Consider the following 20,350-nt stretch of genomic DNA (forward strand, 5'->3'; position numbering starts at 1 on the left):
GGATGGTCAGAGCAGCCAGGTGAAAGGCAGGCATGGTGGGAAGGCCCAGAAAGGAGCCACTGCCGCCCTATCTACCCCAGGCTTCCCCTGCCCCCCCTCCATCTCCTACGAGCTTGTGTCGGTCTTCAATCCGCGCCCTCCCACCAGAAATTCAAGGCAAAGAGCCCCTCACAGTCAGGCAGCACGAATTTCCTGTAATTTGGAGGGAGCAGTGGGGTTTCTCTGTGTTTCCATCTGACTTTTATTTGTTCTTGCCCTGAGTGGTCCCAGCCTTCTCCAATTTGAGGTCCATTTAAACGTTTTCTGGTGTTTCTTGTTTTTATGACACTTGGCAAAACCTAATTATTTGACCTGAGCCGTTCATTGGGGCCATATGAAATGTGGGACGAAGGTGACAGTCAAATGAGGTGCAAAGGGTGGGGGTGCGGGTGGGGACCCCCCCAATTCTAGCGGCTGGTTAGGGGATTGTTTGCTTGGGGAAGGGGAGAGAGTATGAACCAAGTGAGTAACGTGATATCAGAAGTCAGCAGACCAGCGCTGTGGAGAAGCCAATAGCAGAGCGTTCTCATTACTTCGACTCTTCAAAGCCAAGATGATAGTGATGGATAATATTTAGTAAGGGCTTACCAGGAAGTCTTCTAAGTACTTTTCATATTTTCTGTCCCCTCTCAGAACAACCTTGTGAGATAGGTAATCTAATTATTCTCGTTTTACAGGTGAGAAAACTGAAGTTAGGTAATTTGCCAAATACCTACGCTCAGACCCAGCGCCATGGCTTCAAGGCCTTTGTGCTTAACTGTTAGCCTTGTTCCCACTCAGTACATTTGTAGAGGGCTACTCCATGCCTCCAGGGCCAGAAATGCAAGCGAGGGGTGCCTGCCACATGCCTGAGGGTACAGTAGGCAGCAGTGGGGTATTTGATCAGCTGGTAACCTCTTGCCCCATGAGACAGGTACCTTTCTGGAATGGGGTCCCAGTCTTGTGCAAGAGTTTTAAATAGAAGTCAGAAATTCATATTTTTATGGACAACCTTCAGACTTAAAGATTGTCCCACATGTAAAACCCTGTGGTGCCAAGCGGAGCACATTGGTGACAGTATTTTGTCCTCAGGCTGTCAGCCTGTGACACCTGGTTATCTCATTTAATCCCAAAGCATCTCCCCCAAACTTGATGTCCTTATTTGTCCAGCAGGAATAACAATAGATCTTAGGACATTGGGATGTGGAGTAACTTGTCTGAGATCAGAGTTCTAAAGAGAGTCAGAGCTAGGACTTGGGCAGGTGGCCTGACCCTAGAAGCTCGTATCCACACACTATTTTCATCAGCAGAATGCTGGTGGCAAATGATATGGATTTCCGGGTCAGCAGACCCTGGCCCTCATTCAGGGCTTGCATATTAGAATAGCCTTGAGGCAAGAGAAGGTGAGGCCAGAACATCCCTAAAACCCTTCCAGCCCAGCTATTGCATGCCATATCTTGTTCTCTGTTATCCAGAAAGGACCCTGCCATACACTAGCATTTTAAAATATTGCCCAGGATGTGTATAAGGATAACTTATAGTAGGATATAGATAATGATTTTATAGTTCAAGAACATCTATAGAAGGTGGCTACGCCTTTAAGAAACATACTAAATGCTGTGTTTAGTGTAAAATCACAATCTAGACTGGTCCATACCTCCCAAGGATAAAAGCATACTGTATTTTGAAAGCTTTCTGGCAGAACATTCTTCATCGGGCACCTGGGTTGCACTAAAAACTCATGCATTTTACCTTTGTCTGAGTTTCAGAGAAAGTATCCATGCACCCTTCTGGAATGCATATTAGAATTCTTGGGGGCTCTTGACACGATTGGCTCAGTGGAAGATATGGTATTTATGAATGAGCTGATAATGATAGTGATATTAATAATAATAATAATGGTCCTTATCTGTGTAACATCTTATGGTTTAGAAGATAATTTCACATATACACAATTGGTCTTCAAATAGAATCATTGGGGTAAGCATTAATTTTAAAAATGTAAATAGCAAAGCAAAAATGGAAATGAAAATATGATTGACATCTTCTGCCAGTCATATTTATTTGAAGCTGTTTAGGGGGAGGGGGAAAAGAAGAGAAAGAAGGTAATATCTGAGTCAAATCATGTAAGCAAATAAGAACTTTTGCCCCAAAGCAGAAATGTAAATCAACATTGTGTTAACCGGGAGAATTTGCTGTGGGATGTGAAATAAAGTCGGTGAGAGACCTGACCCCATCTCTCTTTTCTGTTTCTCACTCTGGGCAGGTGGCACATCTCAGATTCCTGAGGCAGCATGATCTTTTCTCCACGCCTTTGGATGTCTGACAATTTGTAAATCCGCGAGGAAACATTTGTTGCCAGGGTCTTCCTTAACAATCTCATGCAAACAGCATGAAGTGATCCAAAGAAATACCTCTTGTTTCACATTCGCCTTGTCCAGTTCTGCAGGGCGACAGAATCAGCGCCTCCAACACCCTTGAGAAAAGGCCGGGGCAGGGCTGGGACTGGGGTGAGGTGAGAAAGGCTTCTGCCTTGGGCAGCAAATTTAAGGGGCCACCCAAACCCTAGAGAGTCAAGGTAAACGAGAGTTTCATGCACTATTTTAAAAATAGCAAAATGAAAAAAAAATCCGGAATGAACAAAATGTCAAATTTTAAATAAAGACAGGATAAAGAGTGATTTCAATGCTGGTATTTAAGTACTGAATTCAGTAGGGGTGAAAGTAATAAGGACAACAGAAAACTGGTAGCTGCAGCTGTTCGTGTGAGCCCTTTCGATGTGCCAGGAATGGTGTCTGGTATCTTACAGACATTTTCTCCTGATACATATCAGAGGGACCTGATTTGACCTACAGTAAATCCAAATCTGTCTGATAATAAACCGTTTTAGAAAAAGAGTTCCTTTACAGGCTCCATAAATTCCATTACGGTACATTTTGCCTTTGTTAAACGTATGAGTTGAAAATTACAATCCCTTTATTCACAATGATCACTTTAGACACACAGCTCAAAAAGATCAGCATTAACTTAAAAAAATTATTGGCATGCTTGTATCTATTAAGCACCATTGCTTTGTAGGCTCCAGCTGATGATTTTATTAAGTATACTGCAAAAGGGGAAAAAAATCAAGGATAATTATAAATTCACAAATACATAATTCATTGGCATAAAGTGATTTAATGGGATGGATGCAGAATTATCCATTTCCTCAAGAAAATAACAGAGATGTTCTGATTAAGCCCATAATCTAGTATATGTGAAATTCTAGCCAAACTGATGGGGCACAATTTCTTTTCTGAAACTACCTTTGATAAGAAATGCATTACAAACTCATCAGTTTGGCTTCCTGTTAACAAAGAGACAGCAGCCGTCTGGATCATTCTGGATTCACAGTGAAACTGCCACACCATGTATCCTCCAACTAAAGCTGTGCAAGTTTGACAAGGGGCAGATGAATCCAGGAGTTATTGTGCAGGGGTTTAAATCTATGCGGCAGCTGACGGTTGAAATAATCATCTATATATCGCTCTGAGCTAGCTGGGGAAAGGTTGAAGCTGTATATTTTCAACATATCTAGTCTAATGGTTAATCTGTTGTCTTGTATGGGGCTCTCGCAGGGTGGACTGGCAGCGTGCACTGACAGCTTCGAGGAATTGCTCACGATAGATGCAGTCTGCCTTGCTTCCAAAGTACGGGGTGGATGAATCTAACTTAGCTTGAGTTGGAAAATGGGAAATTCACCTGACTCATGACCTCAAATATGAGGGGACCAGTAGGGCTCATAGCAGGTTGAGTGGTAGGGACATTAGAGTCACTAAACTATCTCTCGTCCCTCCCTTTGTCCCCAGATCTGCGCACTTGAAGTTGGCTCCATGTGCATTTCTTGTATTATTTGGCCGTCCTGGCATGTTAGGAAGAGCATTGTCCGTTTTCAAAACTGGAAAGCTAGGGAAATGTGAGAAGATTAAACTACTGCAGGGGTAGGCAGACTTTTTCTGTCAAGGGTCAGCTAGTTAATACCTTAGGTTTACGGGCCATGTGGTCTCTGTGACAGGTACTCAATGTCATTATAGAACAGAAGCAGCCAGGGACAATAGGTAAACAAACGGCTATGGCTATGGTCCGATAAGAGTTTATTCCTAGCCACTGAAATTTGAATTTCCTATCACTTTAATGTGTTACAAAATATTCTTCTTCACTTTTCCCCCCAATGATTTAAAAATGTGAAATCCATTCTTAGCTCATGGGCCATACAAAAGCACGTGGCAGGCTGCAGTTTGCTGATCTCTAAACTTGAGAAAGATGAAAGGGCAGCTGTTGGTGCCAGGGACTTGGCAAGTCTCATCCCTACGCTGCAAGTTTCACCCCACCAACAGGCACTGCTAGGGCTATCAGAAGGACTCGGGGGAACTTTTGGCCTCAAAGCCTTTACCATCGGGTTGGTGTCAGGAGTTGGGAGTACAGAGAGAAGAGGAAAGTTGGGAAGGGGATGTTTTTATTGGATTCTTGTACTTCTCCCCTCACCCTGTTTGATTCAAACAAAGTAAAAAGTATTTCCCATCTCCTATTACCTTCCCAGTCTCCAAATTCCATAGCAATAATCCAGGGATATTCTTGCATTTCTCATTTCCATCGTGTATTTCCTCTTAGAATTCCATTGTTCATCTCTGTGTCTTGTCTCTAAGAAGCCGATGCCTAGTGATCTTTGCTTGAGACATTTCTTTGCCCTTGAGGCGATAGAGACAATCTGCTCCAAGAAAAAAGAAAGGAAAATGCCAAAGGCAGCCAGCAAATTCCTTTTGGAATGTGACTAGCAGGGCAGAGTGTTGGGCAAGTGGTTATCACAGGTCAGGTTTTCACTGAAGATGCGTGAGCTGAGATTGCAGATGCAGGGGCTTTGATGAGTGTCGGACTCCCATCAGGACGCATACTGAACACGAGGCTTGCCGTTTGATATTGGGGTGCGGGGTGCAGCGTGGGTACCATGGGTGCACCTAATTTATCCAATTTTATTCTAGGGGATCTGATAGGCTCTCAGTATTTTGTTGAGAACATTGCATTTTAGGTCACGTGGATTCTGTTAATATATTTATGTAGTATTTTTTTCTCTCTCCCATGTAGGAGCTGAATTCTTTCATTACTCTGTGTTGATGGACTCAAACTTACACAATTCAGGTTTCCTAGGCAGTGAATAGAGCCAGAAATATACCCTGTGATTAACTTCTGCATAACCTATTGTTCCTTACAGTCTCCTCCTCATTCTCCTATTAGCTCCACAAAAGCCAGAAACGCAAAAGCTCCAACAAGCCCCTTCCCTGCCCTGGCAGCCCACAGTGGGGCAGGCGCTCCGTGTGCCCGTGCTAGGGCAGTGCCGGCCATTTGGAAATACTTTTCTATTCTCATTTTACATAACGATTGATTTTTTTTAACCTATACCCTCTGGGTTTTCCAAATAAATCTATTTCCTATTTCTCAGCTAAAAGTTGTGAAATTATCCTGCCAGATAATGTACATGATGATGTGATTGTTTAATTTTGCAGAGGTTTATGTGTTTGAGATATCATGCTTGTTGGGGTTGCTTTGAAGGGGCAGCATCCTTCATCTTTTCATTATCTTTGTATTAATATTAGCCATGATCTTTCAAAAAATGCCTCATAGATAGCATCAAGAATACCGCAAAGTGTTCATCAAACTTCTTGGTAATATATGCTGTCCCAAGGTTGTCAGACCAGAGACTCTCATTCTGAAAATGTCACCTCCTTTAATTCCCCCGCACTCTGATATTGAGCTAGCTGCCCACGGCCCCTCTAGGTGTAGAACCTGGCTCTGATGCCTGGCTCACCTTGTCCTAGCCATGCTTAGCCGCTCAGCCTCATTGGTGGACACGTGACACTCTGCACCGGGGGATTCATCCCGAAACAGCGGTAGAGTTCCTTTACAGCAATTATAGATCAAACTCACAGGGTGGGTTTTGTTTATCCTCCATCGACTGCTGTTGTTATTGTTGTTGTTTCTCCATCAGTGCTTAAGGAAACATCCACATTCCCTCACCACTCTGGTCTGTGTGACAGACAGCCAGAGATCCAGCAGCTATGATTGCAGGACAGGAGATGTCCCTCTGTAAAGTAGGCACCATCCTGTGCTCCAACCCAAGGATTGCACTCTTGTGGCCACATTTTAAGACCTTGACAGTAACTAGCTTGGACTTTCTGGTGAAAGTCTTAGACAGGCATATCAGAGAGAAGTGAGGTCAGCTTGGGAGTTTTGTCCATGGTGAATTACATATTGCAAAATGACTGTGTTACTGTGACTTACATAATTTTTCTTGAGGGAAAGTTTGATAAATCTCCAAGAAAATAGGAAGCACACTGTTAGATCCTAGTCCAGCAATTTTTCCCTCACTCCTTCCCCTTAATTTTAGTGAAACAGCATTTGTAGCCTGAAAGGCTGAAGACACACCCCCACTTTTCACTGATGACACTGATGGTGGAAGGAGATGCTGCACATCCCTCTTTCTCAGGAGTGGCAGACACACGACATTTAATGCAAGTTAGGCAGCAATATCACAACGACGGGGGCTGACCAAGCCCGAGGCTTGAGGTGGGAAGCAGTAGTTTAACACTGAGATCTGATGACTTGGAATATAATGCACTGAGTTTTCTGTGTCTGTATATATTATGGGGGAAAGGGGAACTCTGCATATTTTTGGAAATTATTGCATAAAGAAGATTGTCTTATGAATTTCCACAGATATTATCCCTATTGGCATCGACGACCATAATGTAGCAAAAAGAACTTCAGGAAGTCATCAGGGTAAAGGAAAAGAAAAAACAAAAGAAACCCCTGCAATTCAGCTATGAGGGAGAAACTTCCATTTTAATTCAAAGCTATTCAATGTTAAAATTGGTTTGGAACTTTGCTAACAAGGAAATTTCACTAAGGATTAATTTCCATTTTTCTTTTCTCCTCATTGTTTGGCAGTCAAGGTTGCAGCTAGATCACGCTATCCCAAAAAACCATTTGAGTTCAAGAACACCACTCCCAATTCTCGGCTTGTGACAGAGCCAGGTGAGGGAGGACTGGGACCCTTCCCAATTTTTAATAACTGCTCTGCACCCCTCAATGTTCTACTTTAACATGCTGAGCTCACTTGAAGAAGACAGATGTATTGCTATGGATTTCAGCATGCATTTAGCTTGTTGGGCAGCAAAACACCAAAAGGAAAAACCATAAAAAACGATAAATAATAATTAAAATGACCCCACTCCCAAACTCACAGCTTGCGCAAGACTTCAGTCAGAAGCCCTGTTAGCTAGATGCCTTTGTGTTCAAACCACTTTGCATGACTCTTACTCTGAGTGATTCCAGTGTGAATATGACATTACTAATGACCTGCTAAGTGTGTACAGATGTGGGTTTCTCCAGATGTGGTGATTAATAATGTAATGGAGATAGTCGGTCAGCCCATGTTTATAGATTGTTTGCCTTTTATTACATTTCCCAGTTTATTTGCTTTGAGCTGTTTTTTAACTCCAGCCAAAAAACTCACCTTTAAGTCTCAAAGGGCATCATCCCCCTAAATCTCTTTGAGGAAACAGGGACGAGGGAATGTGCCCCAGGCTGGAGCTGAGCACTGGGTCCATCGTATGCAGGCATTAGACTATTCAGGAAAGCTGAGAGTTAGAATCCTTGCCCCATTTCAGTCCGAGGACCCATAAAGAGGCATTGGTAAACTCTGACACAGTGTTTGCAATCTGGCTAGGCCGATAAAGGAAGATGTTTCTTAAAAAAATCTAGTAAAATATATGATCATTTTGAAGTAAGCCCAGAGTTCTGGCCAGTGTTTCTGGAAGACGTTGCCTTGCTTTTGCTTGAGAGCAGAATGCTGATGAAAAGTCGAGTAAAATGTTGTTACAGATGTTCAACTCTGCATTAAGGCTGTTGGAATTACCACCACATCTTAAATCAATTCCCAGAACATTGTCTGGAGGTTATGTCATTGAAATAACGAATCCTCTTTAGTCAAGTATAAGCAAACATGTTAAAACATCATTGTAACTTTAAATTAAACTCTAGCGCAAACCAGGGGATCTGAAGCCTCATTAGACTTGCCTGACATTTTTCTAGCGCCGAGTCTTCCCAAACTGTAAAACTGTTAGATTCAGTGCCTATTAGACAAGGGAGCGCTGGGAAGTTACAACAGCACATTAAGTGTTATACTTAGGGATGTGCAAAAACAAGCCCTTGAATTTTATGAGTACTTGGAGACTAGATGAAGTTCAGATCCTATAAAAATTCCACATTAGGTTCCAGAACTTGTTTGTATTTTAAAGAAGCTGGTAAATCAGGTTTCTTTAAAGGATCATATCTTCATGTGGCTTCCACAGTACGAAGTCAAGTGAAGATGCTTGAGATAGAGGTGTACTGTAATTAGCCAAAAAGTAGGTTAAATATGAAGCTGTAAATGGGCACTGTCATGAGGTAGCAGCCCATTTACTGCAATGCATTTGTCTTTCATGAAAGTAAGTAAATTTAAGTCTCCCTTTTAATTTCATTTTTATTCCTCTCATGTAGTCACAGAAGCCATGAAATGAAAATTATATTTTATAGCTTAACTAAAAGTTTTCCTAGATCTGCTTTCTTTAAGTGTGCAGAAATTGATAGGATCCATATAAAGGATAATAATTAAATATGGTTTATATCCTACTTACGAGAAAGAAGTTATCACTACTTCTCTTGTGGGACCTAAGCCATATGTAATGGTCTCCATTACGCAATGTTCATATATTTAAGCTGGAGATATTTTCCCCCATTTCTTCAGGGAACAGATCTGCATTTTCAGGCCAGGAGTGTAGGAGAAAACCTTTGAACACAAGTTTAATTTAAGAGAACAAATCCCAGTTTAAATGCAGTATGATTATGATGGATGATCTCTCTGAGTTGCAATGAAAATAAATAGTTTCCTTGCAGAGAAGGAGGCATAACTTTACTACCAAAATGAGGTGTCTCCCTGGAGCTGGCTAACAGGTATTAACTTGCAAGTCTCCCATCTGAAGATCAGTGCCAGCAAACAGCTAGTGACAAGGTTTAAGGATGATGACTACTTAACCAAAGAGGATTTTTTATTGTATGCCCAGTGCGAATGAAAGAGCAAAAGTTAAGCAAAAGATAGAACAGACATACCAGGGAGGGTGACCGCCTTTCAGGTCTTAACTCATGTGGACTTATTGTATAATCGGACACAACCATGGTAACATCTGGTGACCTTGAATAAAACTAGCCACAGTGGACTAGGTTGCATAAAAGACCTGTTTTATGAATATTGAACTATAAGAAGCCTGTGTGAAAGAGATGAACAGAACTTGCACCCTCACTAGACCTACTCACGTGTGTGCACACACACACATGTTATTTAGTTCAGCATGCTACACAACTACTCTAGGTCACACTGAACACAGTTGCAAGTGGCCCATATTAATAGATGACCTCGTATTATGGGTAGACTCAGTGCAAGACTTGCTGCTCCATTATGTAATGGGGAAAATGCAGAAGTACACACACACACACACACACGCACACACACACCCTTGCTGCCTTTCTACCTCATGATTGCCCAGGATGCCCTGTCCCCTATCCCGTGAAAGGAAGATGGATTCGGGTCAAGCTCAGAGTGCCTGTTTGCTGGAGGAGATGCATATCAACTCTAAGTGATTTTTTTCAATACCATTTATGTGGCTTGTATTTATTTCCTTTAATCTTTTAAGTGCTGTTTAGTCTCTGTGTGATTTGCTCGGGATACTCATTTCTGATAAGATGCAATGTCCTCCCAGCCACACAGTCTCTGCCCGGAGCACTAAGTGACTGATACGGTTCCAGCCTGAGCGTGGGCCTCGGGGAGGGGGAGCAGGTGGTGGAGGAGTGGGCTGTGGGCATTTGCAGGTGCTACCTTGCCTGCATTTCTTCTGGGATGGCTCTCGCCTCACACCACATTCTTGTTCCATTCCCTGTGTCAGCCAGCATTTAGACGACCCCACACTTGATAGCAGAATAGGGGAGTGTAAAAAGCGTAATATTTTGAAGCAGCTTTGGAGGATAGCTGGGCTATTATAATCCCTTCGGAACCATGTATCATAACCTACTAAATTTATTGGGGTTTTCAGGGAAGTACCATATAATGTGATATGGGGCTTCCTGGATGATACCAAGTAGCTGAGATGGCATTCTCCCCGCCCCCACCTACTACTCACACACCATTAATATGTATCAAGCTTCTTTTGAAGTCATCGCTGCTAATATTTCTCTTCTTAGGTTTAAGGTAACTACTGTGCATTCTGAGTTTCCAGGGTGCTTCCTCCTAGTCGGTATTGCAGTCAACTATTAGAATCTGAGGATGCTGTTTTTCCTTCTTGACATGATAGCTTTAGCCTGAACTGTGGGGGTGGGGAGAGGAGGACTAGGATTTTGCCGCTGATGCCCTTGGGTGACAGGCTGGGTACGCATCTGCTAATTATCAAGCAGCTCTCTTAAAAAGAAGCATGATGCAGGCTAATACATCTGCAGAGCTTATTAGTGGGTGTCTTTGGGCAAGAGCAGTAGAGTGTGCTGTGTTATTTGTGAGTGAAGCTTCACATTGCTTAGCAATCTGTGTGGTTTAGACATTTGGAACACAGCTTTTGGTTTCCAATCCCCTACACTGCCCTCCATCCCTGCCCCACACCAACCACATCACCAGAGATTTTGTTCAATGGCAACCTCCTCCTTCATTCCGGGGCTCTTCGTCAGCCCAGCTCTCCAACTCCGCCAGCCCTAGTCCTCCTGGCTTCATGTGTTCAGAAAGGACCCTGTTTGCACAGCCCCACACGCCCTCCCTCTTGGCAGCTGGAAGGAGAAGAGCAGAGTTGGGCTGGGGATTCTAGAGCCAGCATGTGCCAATGTTCCCCGTCCTGCCTGATGGAAACATTGGCTGTCCACGGCCTGGAATCCTTCCCTCTCGTCAAGGCTCTGTCTCCGGCATGCAGGGGTTAGAAACCCATTAAGTGGGTTCCTCCGGAGAAGCAGCAGACTGGCAGTGATTATGCCGATATTTTGCATACAACTTCATTTCCGATTTTGGTTACGAGAAAACACGTTCGATTACCTGGCAAAGCACAGTAACCAAAATGAACTCTAAGAATAATGATTATTCATTTATATATATATTTTTTGTATACAGATAAATCATGATCTCTATTTTTTTTTTTATGGCAGGGTGTTTACAAACTGTTTTAGCCTGTTTAAAGTGCATGTTCAAAGGCTGGAGTGTAAAGAGGTGACGTTTTCACCTTCTCTAAGCTGCCCTCTTTGACTAACACATTTGGTCTTTGTCATTGGGTCCTAAAAAGACAGCCATGAATTCCTAGTGAGTGACTGAGCCTTGAGTGTGTGTCCTTTGATATTTTGCCTGTATTTCAGTCTGTCCTCAAACTGTTCATAATCTCACGAGCTGCCTGTATTTCCAGTTGAAGATGAGCAGCCGTCAACGCTATCACCAAAAAAAAAGCAACGGAACGGAGGCATGCGGAACTCGCCCAACTCCTCGCCCAAGCTGATGAGGTAAGGAGTGGGGCTGGCTGCACACGGGTGCCCTCTCAGCTCCTTCTCTCCCTCCCTCGCCCCCTCCTCGCCCTGCCCGGGCCCAGCGCCTCCCCTCCCCAGCACGCACCGGGCGGAGGAGGGGAGCGAGATCATTAGATGGCTTCTTAAAGGCTGGAGTATTTATTCTGTCAGCTTGTCAGCAGTTAATGATAGAGCTGAAAAAATTCTGTCATGAAAAACAGTTTGAAAAGCTGTTTGAAAAATACATAGGCTTTAAAGTCTTAGCTGTCACCGTGTCCTGTCTGTGTGTAGTTCCTAAACAGCAGTGGCACTAATGACGGCGGTAACCAATCAGAGGGACTCGTGTGGTGAGTTTGCCTGCGGCGAGTCTCTTTCTACCGGAGTCCCTCCGAGGACTGTTTTCTGTACTTAAGGCCATATGTGAGATGTATCATCACAATCAAAAATGAACCTGAAGATTACCTTCCTTTTATCCTGTCGATTGAAATCAAATTTCTGTTAATTGATTTTGACTGATAAAGAAAGTCTAATAATCTGTGGACTCGCCAAAGCAAAGTTCAAAAGTAATCCAGTTCTGCTTGGGCTAAAAGCAATATTAATTATGAAATACAGTATGCATGCACTTTCTTTCTTTCTTTTTCTTTCATTCCTTTACTTTCTTCCTCCCTCTTTTCGTCCCTTCCTACCCTCCTTCTTTCTTGACTGCAGCTTCCTCTAGTAAATAGGAAGTGAATTCAAATTTCGACAGAGTTCTGCAGGTCCCTTTTCTTGGCCTCTTCATCTTTCATCTCCCCTTTTTGTCTTCAATTCATCTGCCAATCCCAGAGCCGATTTCCTCCAGCACCCCCACGCTCTAACACCCGAGTGAAATAGGGATTATTTCAGATTTGTGCTGCTCGTTGTAAATGGTGACTGCCCTGGAAACACCTGCCACCCTGACGTTACTTTTCTCTTTTCACAGCCATTGGCCACTCTCCTTCCTTTGATTATCGAGATACAATAAGGGTGATTTCCATTGCCCATTTTTCAATCACATTCCCGTTTCCCTGGCCCTCCACGTCCACCTTTCTGGAACGCAGGCGCGCACACTCCTTGTTCACGTGGTTGAGGGCCCAGGTTCTCAGTGGAAGACTTGCCCGGCCCCATCTCCTTTTCCATTACACCCACCTATTCCTGTTAAATGTTTCCTTAAAAGTTCTCTGCCTTCCCCTTCGCCCAGCCTTGCTTGGGCGTTGCTGATTTACATGCTCGTTTATAGTTTATGAGGAGGAATAAAATCCGCCAACTGCCGAGCCTCTCGTTTTTATGATGCCAGTTGTCACGCTAGCATTCATTTCCTCTTTGCTCACCTTCAGGTAATCGCCTGATCTAATACTAATAGTTATATCCATTTAAAGTAGAGAAAAGCCCAGGCTCTTTGCTTTGCCTAAATTTAGAGAAGCAAATAAATAAAGAGAAGTCTGAAAAATCGGAAACCTTTGGAGCCAAATTCCCTGTCCCTGTTTGCTATGTAAAGTATGGCTCATTTCTTTGATCTTGAGTAATAATAATTCTGAGGAGTTATACTGTTTTCATATGCTTCAAAGCTGTGTCAGAGTTTTGCTGCTTAAGGGTACTTCTTTATTCTGTTGGCTCTTGGGTACCAAGATGACAGGTCTTCTGTACGAGGTGGAGGCTTTTTTAAGTCATAGCCTTCAGCAAAACATCAAATTACCAAATCCAGGGTAACATACTTCTACACAAATGCCTTTCCTGTAGATATATTATACCATATATATTAAATACTTTAGTGTTACACGCTACATTTTATGTGCAATAGAAAGTGATGGTTTGAGGTAGCCTTGGGGGGACTTTTTTTCCACAAGCAGAAAAAGCTAGTGTATACCGTATCAAGTATGGTTTTTACAGGACTTTCTGCCCGAAGGCCTTTGTAAATAAGTAATGATCAACAGATTGGCTGTGGGTTTTTGAAAAGCATGCCTATGTCAGTTTGCATGATGGGGGAGAATTTTCAAAGTGGATCTTGCTTTCATTGCCTGCCGGAGAGGGGCTGAGGGAGGCAGTTGTCCCAGGCTGGAGCTGTCTGCTCCGTGGTACATCAGAATTGCTAAACTCGAGTCAGGTGGTGAGCGGAAACTTGCCAAGCTACAGAACCTGGGCTTCTCGTGTTGGTGCCTTCGGGCTGCTGCTACGGCCACGGCCATGGCCACGGCCACTGCCACCGGGATGCTTTATCCCACCAGTCCCCAGTGGTCTCCCTTGCAGCCCAGCTAGAATGGGCCGTCCCAGGACAAAGGAGAAAGTCTTAGACACTCCTCCTTTACCATGTCCCAGGCACTGCACAGAGTCTGACATGGAGCAAAGATGGGCCCCTTCTGAGCCCTCTTTCCGTTTTCCTTCACTTCCAGGTGTAGGTGAAGGACCCCCTAGGACGTTTGGTTTGCATTTGAGTATCCGGCATTGGCAGTGAGGTTGAGGCGTCTATTTTTGTTAAATCCTTTTTGTTGATTGGCAGAAAACAGAGGGGCTCACTCCGCTTCTTGTGGCTTTTCCAGTTGCCCCCACCTCTTCAAATAGCCCCTTTCTACTCTGCAAAAGATGGGACTCCCAGGTCCTCTTCCTTATGACCTGAAAAATCCATAAAGGAAGCTAATGACTTATTTGAAGTGGGTTTTTCGACATGAGTTTGTGGCTTGCTGTTTGAGCAGAATCAATCATTCCGAATGTGGGCAGGTTTTAGTGGCCTGTGGGCAGTGATAGGAATAGCTCCAAGAGAAACCGGAGAGCCCAGAATGGGCTAGGATGGGCTTTAATTTACCACCGTGGCTTCTGCAAATAAAACGGGCTCCCACGTGAAGGTTCTTTCCAGATCATCTGCCAGCAGGAAATGCAACAGGGACTCTGCACTAATGGCCTTTGTCTTCTCTTTGTTCTGGTATCAGGGTGACCTGGTGTTTAAGTGTCACTTAACTCTCTGCACAATCATTAGGTGAACAGCCTCGTTTTGTGTGTCTGGATCCCAAGGTAGGATGTTTTTTAGTCACCAGACAGAAAACAGCCATCACGGCCAGACGGAGCCAAATGGCGAGTGTCTGTGCTCCAGGCCTAAGACACATGATGGATAACCTCTGGCTCCACATCCTCCAAGGAGGAGCGAGCATGCAGCTTCCCAAGTCCCTTACTCATCTGCCTCTTCTTTCCCTTGCTTGTTGGTCTCTTAACATGGAATTATTTAAGAAGCCTCTTCCAGTTCTCCACTAAAATCTCCAAGTACCCATTGCCCAGTTCTCCCTACTCGGTGGATTTGTGCCTTGGAAGGATAGTCATGTCTTTCTTCACTTGCAAAGCCCTGGAGAGCACAAACTTTGTCTCTAACAGCTAAGTCCAGGGTTCTGAATTTGGAGGCCTTACAGACCCCACTGAACATTCAATGAAAGCTTTCTAGGAAGTCTCTAGAGAAAAAGAAAAAGTACAAGGACCCCATTTTGACTACAGTTGGAGCAGATTCATGAATTCCAGAAATCTCCATTCAGGATCTCTGGTTACAATCAGTTAAGTTCATGCCAGAGACTCCTTCATGTAATTGCATTTACAAGTATTTTTTGGATGATGAGAATATTTCTCCAGCAGGGAGGTGGTATAGGGTAAATGCCTGGGCTCTCACACTGTGTCCTCACATGAAACCCAGAAAGTCTGGGCCCTTCAGCTGCTTCTTTTATTCCTTTTCTCAGATCAGTTCCCATCCAACGAATGTTTAGTAAGAGCCTGCTGTGTTCATGGCGTTGCGGAAGTTCTTTGAGGGATCTAAAATAAGATGGATGTGATTCGATCCCTGCCTTGAAAATGATTACAGTTTAGCATCAGAGACAGACAAACACACATGGCAAAATAGAGTAAGAACGACTTGGAGATTCTACTAGCCTGGGCTATGAGAGCAGGAGGAGCTGTCATTACCTGTGGTTTGGGAGGCCGAGCCCAGTTTGTGAAGGAGGTCCCGTGGAGCCAGCCCTGTGTGATGAGGAGAATCCTCTACCAACAGTATGACCCCCTCTTGTTTATTGTTTACCCAGTTCCAGGCATCATTGCAAGAGTGTTATGCCTGACAACTCACTGAATCCTAACTACAGCTGTGTGCGTAGGTAATGCCGTGTCACCAGATGAGGAAGCTGAGACACAGAAATGTAAAGTCTAGTAAATCTAGTTAAGTCTTACCTATTTAGGAAGGTGGAGGAAATAGGGAAAATGCTCAGACCACAGTAAATAGCTTGGTGTGGCTGAGCCAGGGGTCCTTGGAGTGGCATAGCTGGAGTCGAGAATATCACAGTATTCTGGCAGCCAATCATGAATGCTTTTGCCTGTCATAGGCACTGGGGGACCCTTGCAGGATTTTGAGGAGGTGGCTCCCTAACTTGTGCTTTGGGAGGATCTTTGGTGGCAGCATAAGGAAGGATTTGGAACCCTCCATCAGGGCCTTTCTGAGCACCTATTACATAAATATAGAGGCGTGAAAGAGAATGCTCACCCGACCCCAGCCTGTGCCCAGTTCCTTTGAGTGCCCGGTCCTTCAGGGTTTTCTGTAGAATAGTGGATCGGGACTGGGGTAGACAGTTTTCCTGGGGACACACGTCATTCCTGACATCAGTCCTGAGACTTGGAGTGAGGTAGAGCAGCATGGCTCACGAGGACGTACATACGATACAGGTAGACAATTTACACAAAGAGATACCCCCCAGCCGGGCTAGCAAGCATAGCTGACAACACCCCAAACAGAGAAATTGAACATTTCGAGGAGAGTTTCATGGCAGGAGACCCAGGAAATGTTAGACATTAGTTTCCTAAATGGGAAGGGAAATATGATTTGAGGAAAGCAGATTATCCTCTCGGGCATCGACTGATCATTAAGTGGAATAAACTCATCTGCTTGTGAAGTCTCATTGCTCTCTTCCGGCTCAGACCTTTCATGGGGTCCTTTTGTTAGGACTTCCATGTCAGAGCCTGCCAGCGTGGAAGGTTCTAGTAACAGGAAATGGCAAAACGGCCCGAACCAAGTCTGAGTTGGGGGCAGAATGCCACCCTCACAGTGCCTTCCACTGGGCAGAAGAAAGGAGAAAGGCAGGGACAGCTTAGCTAAGTAAATTCACCTCAGCGCACAAACTAATAGCATATGACAGGCCCCCCAGGACTGGACAAGAAAGAAATATTCAGTGTCGTGGCACCAAGACCTGGGTAGACTGGACACAGGTCTCTAGACAAGTTCATGCTCAGCAGAGGGTTGTCATTCTGTCCTCTCATTTCAAGAGCATCGTGTACAGTTTCCTCTAGGACTGACAGACACGTTGGTTCTCCCGGCTGCCTCCCGAACGTCAAGGCAGCAGTTTCCTCCTTCCTCTGAAATGCTGCTGCCTAACAGGAGCTGTCGTCTTAGGTGGCAGCAGGGAAACTAATTGAAGTAGATAGACACAGAGAAGCCGGAAAGGACCCTAGTTTTGCCAGGGTGGCTGGAACCTGGTCGGAGAACTTTGTCAAGGTGGCCTCAGGGATGGCCATCAGGTGGGAGCTGGGGCAGGGTTGTGGGCAGCGGGGTCTTGGGCACGATGATCATTACCAGGAGGGTGGAAGCCCCACTGAAGGATGAGTTAAGGCAGGAGCCATAATCCAAAAGTCAGGATCCTTGCAAAGTAGCAGGAAATAGTGTTCACCCAGAAGTATGGCAGATCCAGTTGGGGCCATTTATGGTACTGAACACCCAAATATGAGGGGAGCACCTGAGACCTAGTCCAGCCTCCTGTGTCTGCCACAGACCGAGACCCCCGTATGGCCTGACACTGTTGGACACTGTAGTGAAGGACTCAGTGACTAGAGGCCACGTTATTTCATGTGGAGTGGAAGAAGAGATGGGAGAAAGGAGGAAAGAACCCTGAATTACAATTATAAGTGTTGCACTTTACAAGAACTAATATTTAACTTGCTTATTAATGTTTCTTGATTTGCTGATCAGCTCATGGAAAGAAAGGTCAGCAAGAGAGAATCGTTAGTGTAGCAAATAGACTAAGAATCCCCAAGTGTCAACACAATGTCTCAAGTTCCAGAGTGTCACAGAGGCAGGATGGGCAACCAGGATGTAGGTGCCTCCTTCAGTTTTGCACCCCAGGCACCTCCCTTGCCTCACTCTACTTCTGGCCTTGCTGGAGCCGTGGCCTCATGGTCTGTGTGTTGCTGACAGTTGCTAACTTTGGGAGGATTACTCAAGCCACATAGATTCTCCATCTGCGCACAAATTTAGAACACTGGTTCTCATACTCTGGCAGGTGTCAGAATCACCTGGAGGGCTTTGTTGAAACACAGCTTGCTGGGTGACAGTTCCGCAGATTTAGCAGATCTGGGCTGGAGCTCAAGAATCTGCATTTCTGGGCCGGGCGCGGTGGCTCACGCCTATAATCCTAGCACTCTGGGAGGCCGAGGTGGGTGGATCGCTCAAGGTCAGGAGTTCGAGACCAGCCTGAGCAAGAGCGAGACCCCGTCTCTACTAAAAAATAAAAAGAAATGATCTGGACAACTAAAAATATATATATATAAATTAGCTGGGCATGGTGGCGCATACCTATAGTCCCAGCTACTTGGGAGGCTGAGGCAGAAGGATCGCTTGAATAAATTGTGCATATTTAATGTGCACAGTTTGTTGTGAGCTAGGCTGACACCATGGCACTCACTCTAGCCCAGGCAACACAGTGAGACTAAAAAAAAAAAAAAAAAAAAAAGAATCTGCATTTCTGTGAAACTTTCAGGTGATGCTGGTGCCACTGGTCTGGGGCCACACTTTGAGAAGCACCATTTATAAGAATCAGAGCAGTGAGAGAAGCTTGAAGCGATAGGGGCCTACCTTTCAGAAATGTTCAGCCTTTGTACTGGAGCACTAAGTAGTTGCTTAATTATAAACATCTGTCTTGACCTCCTCCCTGCCGATCAGGTACAGTAGCTGGCTCTGGGCACACCCCAGGCAGCCTTGACTGGTTAAAGACATAATTTAGAGTTGACCTTCACTTCATGATGACTTCTTTTATGGTGAACACTCTATGTCCTAATTCATGTACAGTCCCTGCAGGTGAAAAACGATGCCAGAGCCCTGGTTGTTCCCAAAACAAATCATTGCAAAATATCAAAGGTAAATAAATGGGCTGTCACTGGGTACATTTTTGATCTCTACAGAAGGTCTGGTGAATCTGTGCTAGCTGGTTCAAGAATGTTCAGGGACTAGAGATCATTCATCAGTTCCTCTTGTTTGGTTGTGTCCTCTGCTGGGTTCTGGAAATACATGAGGAGTGAAACAGGAGATCCCTGCCCTAAGGAAGCTCACCATCTAGTGGATGAGACGGGTGTGCAAATTATCTCTTAAGGAGCATCTCACACTTCTGTAGGAGTTTCTAGGAAGGGAAACAACTCTGTCTCTCTGCTTGTCCAGGATGGTGGCTTTATGAGGAACATTTGAGCCAAACTGTGAAGCCTGAGAAATGTCCTGATATCCTTGCCATGGTGCCTGACATAACAGATGCTCAATGAAATTGGTATTTGCCACTTGGATGAAGGGCCTGCAGAGGGATGAGAAATTTGCCTAAATTTTATCAAGGCTCCCATCTCCCAGGGAGACCACTACAGGGTTCTCTTAATTTAAATGGGATGCTCATAATGACAGAAAAGACCTTATCAGGTGGTAAGACATAAGGTCTTGAAAATCAAGCAGAGAAAAGGATGCAACTTTCAAGCTATTTTGTAACTTTCCTCTTTTCACAACTTTTTTGTTTGTTTGTACTTTGTACAAACAAAGTACAATTTACTTGTACTTTCATGTAAATTTCTGACGTCCAGTGTTGAACTCAGTGCCACAGAACAAATTGGGATTTGCTGTCTTTGCCCTTAAGGGGAACTGTGCTCTTTAAAATATAATACTGACTTCCTCACAGCGGGTTTGCTAGAAGAGGGATTAGTGGTTTTGCTTTAGGCTGTTGTCTTCAAGGCAAGCGTTTTGTGTTTCTGCTGTAACAGGGCATTTAGTTCACTTCCTGAGATTAATTGATAGCAAGTGGCATTTCTTGCTCTGAAAACCCTCAAAACAAAGATCTTTCACAGACATACCTCAGAGATATTGCAAATTTGGTTCCAGACCACCACAACAAAGTGAATATTGCAATTAAGCAAGTTATGCAATTTTTTTGTTTGTTTTCTAGTGCATATAAACATCATGTTTACACTAAACTATAATCTTTTAAATGTGCAATAGCATTATATCTAAAAAAGCGATGTCCATACCTTAATTAAAGATATATTATTGCTAAGGAATGCTAATAACCATCTGAGCCTTCAGCAAGTCGTAATCTCTTTGCTGGTGAAGGGTCTTGCCTCAGTGTTGATGGCGACTGACTGATCATGGTGGTTGCTGAAAGTTGGGGTGGCTGTGGAAATTTCTTAAAATACGACAACAACGAAAATTGCTATATTGATTGACTCTTCCTTTCGCAAAGATCTCTACAGCATGTGATGCTGTTTGATTGCATTTTGTCCACAGCAGAAGTTCTTTCAAAATTAAAGTCAGTCCTCTCAAACCCTGCCTTATCAACTAAGCTTGTGTAATATTCGAAATCTTTTGTGTCATTTCAATAATGCTCACATCATCTTCACTAGGAGTAGATCCCATTTTTAAAAAAATCACTTTCTTTGCTCACCCATGAGAAACAACGCCTCA

At 44.1% G+C, this 20,350-nt stretch overlaps 1 protein-coding gene across 23 annotated transcripts in view; it reads left to right on the plus strand.

The window, feature by feature from the left end:
* Nucleotides 1-20,350, plus strand: part of KCNMA1 (potassium channel, calcium activated large conductance subfamily M alpha, member 1) — a 740,417-nt gene that overhangs the window by 638,520 nt on the left and 81,547 nt on the right. For 21 of the 23 annotated variants that reach the window (XM_012663330.1, XM_012663323.1, XM_012663335.1 and 18 more), the window contains one exon: nt 11,517-11,610. In XM_012663330.1, the coding sequence (XP_012518784.1) occupies nt 11,517-11,610 (94 nt within the window). Of the gene's footprint in view, nt 1-6,999; nt 7,087-11,516; nt 11,611-20,350 lie in introns of all 23 variants that reach the window. The other 2 variants (XM_012663333.1, XM_012663332.1) reach the window with 1 other exon arrangement.

The sequence above is a fragment of the Propithecus coquereli genome, unplaced genomic scaffold, assembly GCF_000956105.1.
Source record: "Propithecus coquereli isolate 6110/MARCELLA unplaced genomic scaffold, Pcoq_1.0 Scaffold80, whole genome shotgun sequence".
NCBI lineage: Eukaryota > Metazoa > Chordata > Mammalia > Primates > Indriidae > Propithecus > Propithecus coquereli.